This window comes from Pholcus phalangioides, unplaced genomic scaffold, assembly GCF_987345545.1.
Source record: "Pholcus phalangioides strain wild (caught in Gottingen) unplaced genomic scaffold, Ppha-v1.0 ptg000006l_1, whole genome shotgun sequence".
Classification (NCBI taxonomy): Eukaryota; Metazoa; Arthropoda; class Arachnida; order Araneae; family Pholcidae; genus Pholcus; species Pholcus phalangioides.
The window spans coordinates 4613722-4631756 of NW_028301599.1; the positions used below are offsets into that span (position 1 = coordinate 4613722).

The window sequence follows — 18035 nt, forward strand, 5'->3', positions numbered from 1 at the left end:
GTCATTAGATTCCCGTTAATGAACTGCTGTGGATGAATTCTGTCAATGAATTGTTATTGATGAATTGATATCGATTAATTGCTATTGATGAATTTATATCGATTAATTGCTATTGATGAATTTATATCGATTAATTGCTATTGATGAATTCATATCGATTAATTGTTATTGATGAATTTATATCAATTAATTGTTATTGATGAATTTATATCAATTAATTATTATTGATGAATTTCTGTCAATGCAGTGCTGTCGTTTGATTACTGTCAATAAATTGCTGTCGTTAGATTGCCGTCGGTGAAATGCCGCCATTAAATTTTTGTCATTGAATTGTTTTCGTTAAATTTCCATCAATGAATTTTTGTCATCGAATTTCTACAATGAGTTGCTTCTGTTAGGTTTCCGTCAATTAATTGCTGTCGTTGAATTTCCATCGATTAATCGCTGACAATTAATTTTCACCTATGAATCAATCGATGTCGATGAATTAGAATTAAAATTTATTCTAATTTACACGATGGCCACGAAAGCCCTTTTTGTTTCCTTCGATATCGATGAATTTCCGTTAGTAAATCAATGTCGTTACATTTTTGTAAATGTATCGCTGCCCTTACATTTCGATAAAATGAATTTCTTTCGACGAATTTATTTCGATGAATAATTTTCGATGAATTTATTTCGATGAATAATTTTCGATGAATTTATTTCGATGAATAATTTTCGATGAATTTATTTCGATGAATAATTTTCGATGAATAATTTTCGATGAATAATTTTCGATGAATAATTTTCGATGAATTTATTTCGATGAATAATTTTCGATGAATAATTTTCGATGAATAATTTTCGATGAATTTATTTCAATGAATTGTTATCATAACATTTCCACAAATGAATTGCTGTCACAAATTCCAAAGGAATGATATTGTTTCAAGCGATAAAGTTATTCATGATGAATATCTTGTGATTTAGATCCTTTGGTCAATATTTCCTATCCTTTCCTGGCATTTCAGTTGCATCAATAAAATGTTGTGATTACATTTCCGTCAATAAATTGATGTCGTTAAATTTTCGAACATTGAAATTTGTCCATTAGTTTTCTATGGATGAGTTGTCGGTTAATTTCCAGTCCATGAACTGCTGTCTCTTTGGAAATGATTTTACTGTTGGAACATCTTCAGGGAGGCAAATACCAAGGAAGGCCCACTGAACGAGACCCGTTTGGCGTATACATGCTCAGAAGAAATATGTCCGTTGCTTCTGTAACGTAGTGTTCTAACGCACTCACACAGATTACGAGAGGATGGTGATTCGATTCCACGCGGAAGTAGTTGATCGTGTTTCTTATGTTAATGACAAGAACACAATAAAGGAACCTTTTCTGGGCTAGTTGAAACCTTCTGGAATCAACAATGACGTAGAAATATCCAATTTTTCAGGATTGATCAACTCAAATTTTAATAAAAAGGAAACATTTTTCCACTAATTTTCTTTCAAGACGGAACATTTCCGAAATTCAAACATGGATAATTCTCTTGAATGTTGATCAAGAGCAACATAGTTTTTAAATATCCTTCTACCATTTCCACATGCTTGCTACCTGTAGGGCTATTTTCTACTTTTGTAAAGCAAACATATTCCGGGGGAATACGTTTTCTACTTCTACTGCAAATTTAGCAAAAGTGGGAATGTTCCCTTTTGAAAATAAGCTCCTCAATTAATGTTTTACTAAAGTAAAATGATGGATAGATGACCTAAACTAAAAGCTTTCATTTTGAAATATTTCTATTAACGGAAACATTTCCCTCGGGATATTATTGCCCGAGTAACATCGGTCTTTCCTGTTCTCGAAAACTAGAACAATGATTTTCCGTGCGTTAAAGTCTCTTTTCTCTGTTCCCTCTGTCTATTTCTGTCTAGAGCCACTTATTTTGCAATATACATATACATCCGCAGAATATTCTGAACATAAATCTGCGTGGGACGAAACGAATGCGAAATCTCTCGCACTCACGCGATATCTTGGTTTATCGGATATCGGTGGTGATGGTGGTCGTGATGTCGAGCCCAGTTCACAAGAGACGTCGTAATAGATTGTACGACGGATGCAAAGAAATTTTCACCAGCAGCAATATCATCAACTCTTCCGTTACTTAAATATTAGATAATCAATACAAACAGGAAAATGATGGAATTGTTAGAGAATTAATTATCGTAATTCTGCTTCAAGAGTTATCGTGATTCTGGGTTAATTTTGCATCGTCTTCAGTGAATACGTTTCGATATATGTTCTGTTTTTGATCAATGGCAGAGATTCGTTCGATGTTCATCACATGATTGTCAGAGTTTCAATGCAATTCATCGGACACTATAGCTTGGGTTCTAAGATAAACACTTAAGGGAGATCACATACTCTTTAACATGGGGGAAATGTTAAAATAGCATTAAAAACACTTTTTAAAAATTGATTTATTAGAAATTTTTCCCACATTTTTGATTAAATATGCAATCCTATGTCAGTATAAAATGTTACATATCTCTAACACTTTATATTGTTCTTTTAATTTTAAAAAAAGTACGTTAAAAACCAGCTAGCGTGCATGTAATATGAAATGACATCAATACAACCATTCAATAATGAAATTAAAATGAAGAAAACATTTCATTTTCCATAAAATGAACTAAAAGATTTTAGATCCATTCATAAATGATTTATAAACAAAATAAATTATTTTTCTTAATTTTTGAAAATTTAAATTTTAAATAAGAATGAGTCAATTAAATTTCAATATTTTCGTCCAATTTATGAAATGAATCTTTTTCTTCGTTTTAATTTCAATATTGCATGGTTGTATTAATGTCATGCCATATTATCATGCGTTCAAGCTGGTTTTTAATGTATTTATTGTTTTAATTTGTTTAAAACTTTAAGTGTTAGAGATAAGAAAAATTTTTCACTGGCATAGGATAGCATATTTAATCAAAAATGTGGGCAAATATTCCTAATAAATCAATGGTTAAAATAGTATTTTTCATGATATTGTAACTTTTCCCCTATGTTAAAGGATAAGCGGCCCCTTGAATTTTCATTGATTTTTGTTTATAATTAGTACGTTACATCCGATATAAAAATATTTAAAAATCTAAAGAAAGTCTTGTCACCGCCTTATTGATATTGAACAGCCATGGAAAAAGAATGAACCGCAATTCATAAATCTTTCAGTAGTATCATTTGCATCTGCGTAAATAAAGGTGCTGCTGACGTAAATACGAGGTTATTACTTAATTCATTTTGCCGGATTTTACTGGTGAACCATTGATCATAAAGAGAGGCATACTTCGAATTAGAAAAACTATCGAAATAACGTGTAGAACTCAGATATGTCATTCATGTTTCAAAGGGTTGTATAATTATTGAAACATAAAAAAAGAATGACTTTCTATACGGACACCCTTTTCTCAAAAACACAATAAGAAAGTTGTTTCCCTGTATTTCCTGAGACCAACAAAAAAAAATTTTCATAGTTTTAGCTGAGAAAAACCCCAACTTTTCAGCTGAGAAAATCTCTTGTAGATAGTGCGCGTCATATACATTGCGATTGTACGTTGATCAGTATCACACGTGGCAACATAAATAATATAAGAGACTAATATTTTTTCAATGTTATTTAATAAATTTCAGCCAAGGTCTATTCACTTCCTTTAGGTCTCTATATAAATTTAATATTCACGGAATTAGGGACAAGCGGGAACTACACAAAATTTAACTCACCCTTGATACAGGGTGATCAGCGAATAAGCCCTTATTTCAAAATTAAATATGTCTACAACAAAGATCAATAGAATTATGCGGTAAACGGTACGTTTATTAGCAATACTGTAAGAATGTTGTACAGAAATTTCGGAAATTTAGTTTTTTTTTAATTTTTTAAAATTTAAAAAAATAAAAGTGGAGATTTTGGGGTTCCGAAAATCCTCATTTGTGTGAAGATAAACCACTACATTCGCCTAAAGTTACTTGTGTTTTACGCCTGTGGATCAGTATGCAGGGTGTCCTAATGTGTCCTTTATCTCATCAGCCTTTCGTTGTAAAAGTATGATTCCAATTTAAAAAATGCTCAAAATGTGTTGAAAAATTACCCAGAATCTGTTTTGAGAGTGAAAATACAGTGTGTTACAAAATGAAAAACCTGAATTTTCATATGCACAACTCGTCCTAAAAACCCAATTAAAAAGTCTCTTCTAAGCCCAACAAAGAAATTCACGCTTTTAAGTGAAATATTAGCTGAGAGATATGTGAATTCAAAATCGGATGAAATTTGGGGAAGAACAGCATAAACACTAACAGACAACGCTCCTTTCCTCTCATTTATGCTGTACTTTCCCACATTTGTGTTCAAATATCTCAACAAATATGGCACTTAGAAAACGTGAATTTTTTAGTTGGCCTCAAGAGAGACAGGGAAACAACTTTTTAATTGGGTATTTTAGGACAAGGTGTCCGTATAAAAATTTAGGTTTTGTGTATTTTGTGACACAATCTATTTTCGCTCTCAAAAATGGAGCAGTGTTAATTTTGAACACATTTTGAGCATTTTTTTTTTAATATGCAACCATACCTATACGATGGTGATGAGACATCGGCCGTATTAGGACTTACAGGACACTCCGTATATCAAGTACCGTTCATTCAAACCTTGATAGTTGAAGATTTTCATAAAAAAAACTGTTGTTTACGTCATTTGTATGATTCTGATAGAAAGTCTTTCTCAACCATATTTGAAGATATATTTCAGAAAGCGCCATGTGTGTAATCAGAAATTTATTTTAATCCTCCGTTATTCGTAAACTTAAAAATACATACACTTTTTTTGCATTCCAAATCGTTTTGCTGTAACATTCCGAAAAAACAAAAAATACATTTTTTTACGCTCTAGGACGAGCCAAGTGGATCCTTAAAAACTGCACAGTGTATGATGCATCTTTTATTTGTATATTGTATTTCACGGCACGGTGTCTGTGTTGTGTTTTTAAAATAATAATAAATAAATAAACTTCTGAAGTTTTACAGAAGTAGATCGATGTTGATGAGAGAGAGATTTGAGAGATATAAAGTACATTCCGAATATTTCTATCTAAATCTAATTCTACTAACGCTATAACTTTATAAATACAAATCCGTAAGCCACAACATGCAAAATGTGCATCAAGGCTGAGAAAAAGATGGTCATAAAAAAATGGATAGCAAATATATACACTGCTGGCCATTCAAAGTGCAACACCTCGAACGGGTTGCGCTTTATTTTTTTCCAGAGTATAATTTAAACATGTAGATGAGTAAATGATAACAGAATCAAAATGAAATGCTCTTTGTTTCATGATTTATACACAAAAGGCTCATTCTATAATAAAACACGAAGCTCCGACACCAATAAATATAACGGTATTGTATTTGTCACAAAATTAAAAAAATTATGAAACTCCACAAATACGAAAGCAGGACATTGAAACTTTGGGTATTTCAATAGAGTCAGCAACACCTGTACGGTTACCGAATTTGAACAAAATTTCGCGTCTGTCATGGAACTGATTCTCGATATTTTTGGTCAATATTTGAGAGTGAGTCTCGAATGAGCCCGATTTCTGTAAAACATGAAATAAAGCATATTTTCTCTAGATTTTGTGATAATTTATCCATCCACATGTTTCTCTAAAAAAAAAAATTCAAAAATATAATCCCATCAAATAATGATGATGATGAATTATAATACACTGCACATGAAATATTATATAAGAAGGTTTTTTAATAACTGGTGGCTGATTCTCTCTGAGATAGATTTAGGAAAGAAAGAAAATTAAACTGCCTTTGCGAAGAATCGAAAACACGACCTCTCACTTTCCGCTGTGGTGGTCGAGTGGTTATAGTGACGGACTCGCGATGCGAGGATCCGGGTTCGAACCCCACAGTGGTGGTCGGCTGAAGTTGGTTTTCTGTGGTTCCCAACTTCAAGGCGCAAATGCGAGCTGATCTCCCCGTTAAAAAGTCTCGCCACATAGAGCAACAGTCCTGCAACGGTAAATCATTCAACCATAACACTTCACTCATAGTTAGAAAAACTGGGGGCAGATGACAGCACTACACATAACAAGCATTACACAGAAACAGACTTTACGTCAGGTTGCACTACACGTACATGCACATTCCCGCATGTACCGGTTCGTTGGGGGGTTCCGCGGCGGGGGGGGGGGGGTGCATGTGTGGTGTAGTAGGTAGGGCCTCCAAAAAAATGGCTCGGGGATCCATGATGTTCTTAAGTCAGCCACCTCGTTGGGCAATTTGCCTGTGGTGGCGTTGTATTTGTCGGGTGAGCGCCCTAGAACACAGTTAACTTTAGAGTGAGAGATAGATGGCTTTTTCTCAGCCCGAGATATCAAGGAAAAAGGTATTTTCCGGATATTTTGATGTGAACTCGGAAGGAAAAGTCATCACGTCTCCACCGGGACTCGAACCCAGCCCCCCTTGCACACCGGGCAAGCATGCTACCATCTATACCACTGAATGAATGAACGCCAGAACTTTGCCACTGGACTTATCCCGTTGCCGAGATCTCTTCCAGCTCAGCTTCGTGGCAGAGTCTGGAACACCCATCTATACCACTGGAGACATAACCCTACCTTTCTTATTTCACGCACTGTGGCGTGAGGCGCTAAAGTAGAGGCATTAGTAGCCTCTCTTAACTTCAGGAAATGGCCTCCGGGTGGGACGGTTTAGAGTGAGATAGATGGCTTTTTCTTAGCCCGAGTTATCAAGGAAACAGTTATTTTCAGGATATTTTGCTGAGGTGAACTCGGAAAGAAAAGTCATCACGTCTCCGCCTGGACTTGAGGCTACTAATGCCTCTACTTCAGCGCCTCACGCCACAGTGCGTGAAATAAGGAAGGCAGGGTCATGTCTCCAGTGGTGTAGATGGTAGCATGCTTGCCCGGTATGCAAGAGAGTCTGGGCTCGCGTCCCGGTGGAGACGTGGTGATATTTCTTTCCGAGTTCACCTCAGCAAAATATATCACCTCCTGAAAATAACTGTTTCCTTGACAGTTAACTTTGTAATCTAGTGTTCTAAGGAACTCAAACGGCAAGTGAGAGGATGTGCGTTCGATTCCCGCAAGAGCAATTCAATTTTCTCTCTTTCCTAAATTCGTCTCCGAATCAGCCAGTTGTTGCAAAAAAAGGTATGGATGGCAAAGAATGACACCATTCTTGGATGAAATATTATGGTTAATTTTTCTTATTTAATTATGTATAGCCTCTTTATTTATCCTAATTTTGTTCAGGTATAACTTTTGCTTAATAATCGCAAAAAAAGTGGTCCGACAAAAATTTAATGTAGTTAATAATATGTTGACACTAGTCATACATGTATAGTGCCAAATTCTGATGGAGGTATTTTGATGAAGCTTGGTATATAGGATACATGTACCTTGGGGGAAAGAAATATTTAATAAAACAAAGGTTCAATTTCTAACCACCAGGTGTAAAAGGTGACGCTTTTTTTTTATAGCTGTTGTCTTTTCTCCTTAGTTTAAATGTGCCAAGTTGCAACGAAATACGTTCACCACAACGAGCGTTGAATAGGTCGGAGTAGTGTAGGTATAATGAAACGGACACTACTCTGCTTAATCGCTTAATTATACTGACACTACTCCGACCTATGTAGCACTCGTTGTGGTTGACGTATTTCATTGAAACTTGTTGTACTTAGTATTTACAGTACGTTATTTTTTGCGATAAAGAAGCGCCACTTTTTCACCGGTTGATCAAAGATTGAACTATTTTTTTATTGAATCTTTCTTCTCCCCATGTCCATATGTCCTATGAACCACGCATTTTATCAAAATACCTTCACCAAAATGGACGCTACTTACGTCTGAACAGTATTAGTTTATTTATAACTATCCTGTAAATGTGTCTTTTTAAATTTCTGTGGTTTAAGTGATTTATTTCACGTTGAAGTGAATTAAAATTTTTCAAACATGGGAGATAAAATTTTCAATGTCATTCACTTGATTCAGAGAAACACGAAAAACAATATTTACATCAAGTGATTTCGGGAAAAAAATCGACAAGAGAAATGGCGTTAAATAAATAAGTTAACTCAATGAGCAGTAAAAAAAAGAAAACAGGAAAGAACCTAAACAAAAAAAAGTGTTTCTCAGAAGTTTGCTTTTGGGTAGAGCTTTCAGCCAACCAGCGGACATTTGGCGATGATTCCAGGCGATCACCACGCTCCCGTGTGTCTGGACATATCCGTACCTTTTAGCCGGTCGAGCCCATGTCCTCACCCTCTACTGCCATCCATCCATTCAACCAACCAATCTGTACGTGAGTGTGTGTGTTGTGCGTAAGGAAAGTACAGAAAAGCGCCTTTTCCCCCATAAGCGGTTCCGACTCCAATGACACAGGAGGAAAAATCTTTTTCCAGGTTTTTGTATCATCTTTCGCTCGTGTTCTCATGGGCAACAGAAACACGTGGAGCATTTTAGGATTGACAGCTATGTTCGAATGGATCTTCTTCGTTTATTTAATAAGAGGTAAGAGCATCAATTTACTTCGCACCAATAATCATGTATTATAATTGAAATGAGCCAATTTTTCTATTCTTTTTCTCGATAATATTTAAAAAATGCGTTTGCCTTCAATTGATTTTTTTTAATTTTATAAACAAATTCACAGCTATGTTTTCACCTTGTTATATTCAGAAATTTGCATTTTGAAAATTATAAAATCAATTAATTAATTAATTTTTTTAATTGAGTCTACATAATTAATAATATCATAAAAACAATCCATAACATGATTGATATAAATTTGATGATTTATAAAAAATACCATGTAAGAAAAAAAGCTTTTAATTAAAATAAGATTTTACGTTTGAAAACTCATTCCATCTTTTGAAAGAGGGGAAATTTAAATTTATAATATATAATTATTAATCAGTGTTTTAAGTGTTCCGGATCAGATTTGTCATGTTTAGATTATATATGATTATTGGAAATTGAGAATTTTAGGAATAACAGGGATGTTTGAATCTATCTTTTTCTTCGTGTATTTGATATTTGGTAAGAACATGAATTCCCATCGCATGAATAGTCATATATAAAAATCAAGATGTGTCAATTTCTTCTTGATAAAATTTCCAAAACTTCTACTTTCAATTCACCTCTGGCTGCATGATTTTGTTTACGATCTGATAAATTTTTTTCATATTTACTGACGCGTTTCGAAAAATTTCCGAAAAGATTATTTAAAAAAATCGATTTCGAATTTTACTGCTTATACATGGTCTCAAAGATGATCCTCTCTCATAGTTGGAAAAAACATTGGGGTTGCACACTTCAAGGTAAAAAAATAAATAAATATAAACAAAACATTTAAAAAAATTGGTGAAATCACAGCCGCATATGCTGTGCAATAAACAGATAGTGGTTGTCGTTAATTAGGACATTCACCAAAATCAGAGTATGAAATTAAAAGAATATGATCTCACTTTATGTGCAAAGACGATTCTGAATTTTTCATATTCAAACTGGCTGCAGTAAAGAGCGTTTAAAGGACACTTTGCACACATGCCAAGCTATGCATTTAACGGTAACATTTTCACTAATTTTTTATAGGCTTTTTTCAATTTTATAAACACATTTTCAGCAATATTATTAGTTCGCCATATTCTAAAATTTATAAGTATAAAAATATACAGCCTAATAGGTATGGATAGCATAATTTATAAAAATGCGGAAAGAAAATATTTTTGATAAAAGAAATTGTTTAAAAAATAATTCAATGTATTGAAATAGGGAAAATTTTAAATTTATATAAATTATCAACCAGTCTCCAAAGTGTTTCGTATCTCATTTATCACGTTTAAAATGTTTAAGCTATTGGAAATAGCTTTTTATGATTTACAACTAAATAAATTCGAATAGATCTTTTTTGTTTATTTAATAAGAGGTAAGAACATCGCATGAATAATTATATATAAAAATGAAGATGAATTGATTTGTTTTCTTTTTCATAATATTATTTCCAAAATTTTATATACAATTAAATTTTCACCAGTTTATCGAATGTTTTCGTTTTATTTAGTTTCACAAATAAATTTCTAGCAATATCACAGACGTTGCATTCAGAAATTTACATTTGTAAAATTATTCAGTCTGCATAATCGATATCATAAGAACGATCTATAACATAAGTGGTATGAATAAAATAATTCATAAAAATTCCACGTGGGGATATGTACGGTTATTGGAAATTGAGTTTCAATAATTTTGGAAATAAACAAAGAAGAAAGAAAATATATTCTCTTTCTTCTTTGTTTCTGCTACTGATGAAGGAACTTCATATAGTTACAAAAAGCGTATAGCCATGTTCTTTTTGGAATTTTTGGTAAATCTAACGTCGATTATTCAATTGTATTATCAAACCAAAAAAGTAATTCATTTCTATCGACATATGTTCAAATAGATCTGCTTTGTTTGTTTAATAAGACCTAAGAACATGAATTTATACCACATGAATAATCATATATAGAAATTGAGATAATTAGGTTCTTATAAACATACGTTCTAAAAATTCCAATTTCCATTTAATATTTAATTTTTTTTTTTTTTCAATTTTATAAACAAATTAACAGCAGATTTTGACCTCATTATATTAACGAATTTATGTTTGTAAAATTACTCAATTCTATTTCGTACATAACCAATGTCACAAAAATAATCTAATAACATAACTTTTATCAATATCGTTAATCATAAAAACAACACGAACAGCCAAAACTGAAATGTAAATTGATTTTTGAAAATTAATTCCTTCTGATGCAAAAGAGAAACATTATTTTTATCAAATTTATATTTATTATTAATTAGTCTTGGAAATGTTTTCGGTCTGTTTTGTCACGTTTAGAATATGTGTGATCTTTGGAAATTGAGCTTTTTAGGATTTGACAGCTATGTTCAATACAAATGGATCTTTATTTATTTATTAAAAGGTAAGATCATGAACTTACATCACTCGAATAATCATATATATAAAAAGTGAGATAATTCATTTTTTTCCTCTTTCTTCCAAATATATTTTCTAAAAATAGTATATTTTTTTTTAGTTTTAAATTTAAAAAAAATCACTGTCAGTAAAGTTCAGTAAGATATAATATTATTACAAAATTTTTCATTTGCAAACTTATTCAATTTCTTTCCCTGCATAATCTATGTCGAAAAAATTATCTCTAACATAATTCTTATGAATAGTTAATTTATTTGATCATTTTTGTCGCACCACGGTCATTTTCTGCACACGAGGGCTAATTTGACCGGAGCCTACAATTTATTGCCGATTCCGAACGGGAGGCTCGTTTTTTATACTCGTCGAGAGGTTGGTGCACTAACCCCTCGATGGGGGGCTCCTTGTGGTAGCAATTGTTTCCTGCGGTCTTGTCGCTGTTTTTTTTTTTTTTTTGCTGTACCCCTGTGTCAGGAAAGTTTTCTGATAAGGACGTATCCCCCGGGTATCGAACTCGCGAAACCTCCAAACATCCTTTGGTACTTTAGGCGAGTATCTTACCGACCGGGCTACCGCTCCCCAATAGTTCATTTGTAAAATATACCATATAGATCCAAAAAATTTAAAATCAAAGTCATGGTAACTTGAAATTAATAAACCAGTCATCACAAAAACGAGGATTGATATTATTATGCATTTACTCTACACATTACTGAAATTATGAAAATAAATGTTTTAAGAAAATTATTCTCCAACCATTTTGATTTATCATATTAATAAAGATTTCAAACGCTGGTTAATCTTGAGAAAATTCACAAAACGCAATGGATATTTACAGGTTTATTCGTTTTTTTTTCGATGCACATAGGATGGCTTTTAAAAATGTATAGTATTGTCAGAATTCTGTTTTGAAGAAAAAAATAGTGAATTCATAAAAATCGAGAAGAGCGCGAGTTTTCTTTTCTATGCGGTCACTAGAGCTGATTTGCCCCTGTAAAACTTTCGTATCTGATTCACTGCAGTGCAAGTAGTAGTGCTAAGAAGTGTTATATTAGAAGCATGGAGGATGGAGCAAGGTGGATAATAATACATTATATATGCTTTTGGTGAATTCAAATGTTTTTCGTATTTTGTTTTAAAAATTCAGTTGTTGCAATTATAGGGCATACAAAAATATTTATGTACGCCTTGAATCGAGAAATAAATGTGCAACAAAAATATTTTATAACTTGATGGATTATATCTACCAATTTTCAATTGCATATTCTTAGTACTCTATTTGCATTGTTACTACGTGCACTTCTTATTTTATCACGTATAATTTTCAAAGAAAAAAAAATATGTATGTGAAATGTATTTCTCAGCCAAGATCATATAAAGATGAATTACACTTGCCAAAAATGATTCCAGTTTGAAAAATTAGCGATGGAAATTGTGGCAAAATCTATTACAAAATAATTTACAAATGGTCTTTCGAATTACTGAGATGAATATCATAGTAAAAAGAAAAACAAGATTTCATTTATTAATAATAAGTATAAGAAAATAAATGGATTTGACATATTCTTGGCAGTGCAGTTGCTGCTCAATAATATTTAAAAATAAGTTCAACTTCGAAACAAAAATTTAGAAATATAGTTGAGGATGGATAATATATTTTAAAGACAAATATATAACTAGTATTGAACTGGTTTTTTTTGCTGCTGGCATTATTCACTTTCTGAACCCATAAAAAATATTTCAAAACACTTTTCTTTCATCAAAGTCGTTATCATTTTACTCAAAAAAGTGACACAAAATAGTGATAAAGTTCTTAATTTCCAAATATATTATTCAATAACTTTTCCTCAAATTTTCTTTTCATGTAATTACTCAAATAAAATCAGTAATATTTGAATTTTTTCACCCTTCTGATATTTCACTGAAAATTTTTATTCATAATATTCATTTATAAACATTTATAATTCATTTATAAGCATCACAAAGACAAAATATTCAATAAAAGTGAAGAAGATGGGTCACTGTATTTCATTTTAATATATTTCATACAAAAAGAAAGCTCTACCTTAAATAATCACGACTTTAGTATTTAATCATAATTTCATTTTGACAGGCGAAATAAATTAGATAAAGTAACCTTAAGGACAAAACTGTCAAACTGTAAGACAGGGGGAAAAAATACTATCTACGGATTTCCTGTACATGAAACGTGACTTCATAACAAAAAAGAAAATGATAATAAACGTTATATCTAGTTTCTCTTCTGAACTTTGTTCCGTTTTAGCCTTCCATAGTTTTAATGACGGTTGTTTGTCTCTCTTTCTTTCTTTCATAGAAAAATATATTTAAAAGAGAGAAACTTTAGATTCTTTTTTGAAATTTTAAGCAAGTCAACATTCATGTAACAAGAAAAATTCCTGGAGGAAAACAAAATACACTCTCCTTTGAGCTTCTCATAGAGAAATTCTGTAAAGGAAAAGTAATAATAAAAATATCCAAAAAGAAAATGGTCTCAAATACGAAATCCGTATTTAAAATTCATGGGAAGAGATTCGAAGATACTGGATACTTCTTTCATTTTTCTATTTCAAACATGCCATGCGTTCCTATTATTTCTTTTCCCCTTATATTTGTGCCGCCTCATTAGTTTTTGACTGAATTCTCATATTCAGAAGGAAAAGAAGTCTTCAAGGGACTGCATTATTCAAAAACAAAAAAAAAATTTCAATAAAATATAGATTTTAATCTTCGGACGGGAAACCTACATTATTCCATAAATTTGTGGTATTATGTTGGAGGAGAAAAAATGAATTTCTTTATACAAATAAAACTTTGATATCTTCTTCCCCCCTCCCTTCTTGTGTATCTGTGAGTATAAGAAAGAAAATTCAATATTATAAACAGTAGACGGGAATGAAAGGTAAAATGAAATTAGGGATATTAATGGATTTTTTTAGGAATGTAAAATACGGGTTTTAATTGCCTATTGAGATGTTCTCGAATATTTTTTTTCTACTTCAAAATGATCATCATGGTTATATTTACTAGTATGCAATTGCATCGGTATCTTTTGGTGGATGAAGTATGTTTGTCCAATTAATTAGCGATTTTTTGTACAAAGATTTTTCTCATTCCGCTTAAATAAATTTTAAGCGTATAATGGTAAATGTGAGTTTTGTCGAAAATATTTGGTGCATAACTATTTCATGTCGGAACACAAATTATTTGTGTTTATTCAGATTATAATCATAAACAATAATAATTATTATTAGTATATAAGCAATTATTTAAATCTTTTAAAGACAAAAGTAATGTGATGTCGGAAAGCCGGCATGGGTTGAGGAAAGGGGAAGTCATGTGTAATCAACTTTTTTTTCTATAATCACGTGACTATGACTTCAGGAAATAGCAAAAACGTCGACATTGTTTATCTTGATTTTCATCTCATTCCAACATGGTAAACTCTTTAAGTGTTTACTTGAGATTGGGGGGGGGGGGGACTTGTTGAATTGGATAGAATCGGGGTTGCGTGATAGATCACAGAGCAGGTTATGGTGAATGGGAAATTTTATGATTGGACAGATGTTAAAAGTGGAGTCCCTCAAGGAAGTCTCCTTACCCATTCATTTTTCAATTTTTATCGATAAGCTCAACCACGGTATCGATGGAATTGTGAGCAAATTTACAGATCACGTGAAGCTTAGTGGGGCGAGGGTAGTCGGCTATTGTAACGAAAGGGTGAGGCTTCAGATGAATTTGAATATGACTGTAGATGCGCTAACGATTAGACCTTCAGTGTTGACAAATGCATCGGCACTCATTTTGGTTCGAATAACCCAAGTTTCACTTACGAGTTGTAATGAAAATATCATTCCGCATGCTGCTAGAATCACCAATTCGAGAATCCTCATTGACGGATGGATTAGGTTTTCTAGAAATTGTTCAGCGGTGGTTAAAAAAAAAACGTACAGAATTCTCTATTTCATTCTCAAAAAAAGATCTCTTTGCGTTCTCCCAAAGTGATCCTTTCACTTTTCCGGTGCTTGGTTCACCCTGGATCGGGGTATGGCATCTGGTTTTGGGGACCATACTTGGACATAAACTTGGTTGAGGGGGTGCAGAGAAGAGCTACACGTGCTCTTGTTGTCATACAAGGCTTCAGCTATGAAGAGAGATTTCTGAATATGTTTACATTGTAGGAACGTAGGTTGTCGGGGGAATATGATCGAAGTGTTTAAAAATTTTAATGGGATGGATAGGATGGACCATAAATTAGTACTACACCGTCAATCAACTGCTTCGACAAGGGGACACCAGTGCCGTTTAGTAAGGGACAATTCCAGGTTGGGGTGTCGCGGGGGGGTTTTTTTCTCCAAATAGGGTTGTGAATAAATGGAATAGCTTACATATATATATATATATATATATATATATCCGGAGGTCATCAATTCTAACACGATTGAGACGTTTAAAAAGAAATATAATAAGCACGTTTGGATAAATCGAGAAGCTATCCATACTCAAATCGGACAATTATAATTTTTTATGGGCAGTATATTTATATTTTATTATAATTGTTGGTTTTTTTATTGCTGTTATTGTGTTGCTGTGTTTTTGTATGATACATATTCAAAATCCATATTTTTATGGGCATCTTTTTTTCAGCCACCTGGTTGGGAATTTTGTCTGTTGTGGATTTTTTATTAGTATTTGTGTCTGAGGTTTGTCTAATGCTTAGATCCAAACTGAATGATCGTCGTAAAAATTCGCTATACATTCCTATGTGTTGATCCAATCTCATAATAGTTTGTTTCACCTGTGACAAAGTTATATGGATTCACATGTGCAAAATGAAGATTTGTTAGCTTCTGAGATATCCACTGAACAAGAACTAATTCTCTCTACCATAAATGTTAAATTATATTTCTAAATAAGTTATAATATTATCATGAAAAATTTCACGATACATTATATGAATCATGCAAGAAATCTTCGCCTGTATGATCATTGTTTAAACTCTTCATTGGAAGTGATAGTTTTGATACATTGGACTCTTTTTAAATATTCTAAAATAAGTAGATCATCAGCGGTTTTTCACACTTCGAGCTAGTGTTTCTAATGCAGCTGGACGTTGCTTCTATTTTTGTAAGAGATATACACTCTGAATGCCTTGGTTAAATCAATGATTTCTATAACTTAAAACTTAATGGTTCATTGCCATTGTCTAATGTGATTATATGCAATGTATCGTCAGTATATTTCAGTCTTTAAAATTCATGATATCCGAGATTATCACTAATATTTCCCTTTATGATTATGGGTATGAATATAACGCTTTTTTTGACTCAACAAGAATCCTTTGCTTGTTTTATTTACGAGAAGGCAAAATATGGTATTTTTCTCTAAAATGCGTACTTTTCACAGTCCTCCAATATTTGTCATGAATATTTATAGTAAATCTTATTGCTATAGGAAAAATATTGCTCTTTCTTTACCGGATAAAGAAAATACACGGCTTTTTCGTATGTGTGTCACAGAATATGTTGAAATGAATAATACTCATTACGTTCTAAACCAGTGATTCTTAACCGATGGTGCGGGAAAGAATATTTGTGGGTGCGAGATCCAAAAAAATTTTTTAACGTAACATATTTATTTAATATTTTGACTAAGAAAAGATCGAAATGAAGAGAACATTTTTGAATTCTTTAAAATTATGAATCGCAACAACATTATCACATCTTACTTTTTTAATTTCACTCACAGAAATGTGTCACTTAAAATAACGAATATAGTAGAACCTCCCGATAACGGACACTCAGTGGACCAAAAGGGTTTTCCGCTAACAGGAAATGTCCGCTAATGCAGAGGTACAATATACGGTGGAGCCTCATTTGTATGATTTATATGAGCTTCAGGCGCAATTGGTTCCTATGCATCTTATGCATTTTAATATTAAAATGCATATATTACTGTGTAAAAATTATGCACCAGAGGGTATACATTATCACTAATCGCCTGTATAAATAAAGTTCGATTAAATTTCACAACATTTATCGCTTTTACCGGAGATTGTGAACAATTTCCAAGTGAATTTGGAAAGTCTGATATATAAATTGAAAAATGTATAATCTTCATTCTCTTCATTAAACCAATCAATTAGTTTAACCCGTATTTGATACGTACACTGCACTTATTTCGGAATATAAATTAAATTAAGTGTGAGAGGATAACAACGTTATCAGACTTGTAATGCTGGCTTTCTTCCCACATTACAGAAAATCAACGGGAAGCGCCCGTTAGGGTGAGGTACCACTGTATTCTCAGTTTGAAAGGATTTAGAAAACACGATCATTACGTTTTATATGGAGGTTCCAGATTGTCTTTGCAAAAGTTTTTTTTTTCTGTTAGTGACACTTGATCAATTTCTTTCCGATCTTAATTATATGAACTATGGTAATTTAATAAAAATAATGATTTTATTACAAGGCGAGCAAGAACACGTATTAGAAAGGAATTTCAAAATTCATTGCATTTGGCCATGAAAGCCAAAAAACCAGAGATCATCGCTTGAATGTATGTGAGGATATTCGGATGTCGCCTTCAAAACAGAACATTTTTTTCAAAATATCACAGCAAAAAATCAATAACAAATTAGTCACTAAAACTTTGTATGTAAAATTTTAATTTTGTTACTCTGGTAAAGTATACCTGTGATATTTTTTCGTTCAAAAACTAATTTCACAGTTAAATTTAAAGTTTAAAATTTTTAGCAACTAGTTAGTGGATAATTAATGTTATCAGTTGCAAAAAAATAAATTCACTAACAAATTATGAGAGGGGGTGTGCGACGGAGCTTGAGAGACACCCTGTATTAATGGTTAGAGTATGCAATGCTTCAATGTTTGCAATGTTTATTTGAAGTTTGGTTCTAGAGACGTAAGGAAAGGGTGGTAGAGCATCCATATCCAACATC

General features: G+C 32.4%; 1 protein-coding gene across 1 annotated transcript in view; it reads left to right on the top strand.

Annotated features, from left to right (window-relative positions):
* The first annotated feature begins 8382 nt into the window (after positions 1-8382).
* Positions 8383-18035, top strand: part of LOC149085689 (uncharacterized) — a 199951-nt gene continuing 190298 nt past the window's right edge. The window contains exon 1 of the mRNA XM_089232506.1: positions 8383-8589. Coding sequence (XP_089088632.1) covers positions 8511-8589 — 79 coding nt within the window. The 5' untranslated portion in view covers positions 8383-8510. The remainder of the gene's footprint in view (positions 8590-18035) is intronic.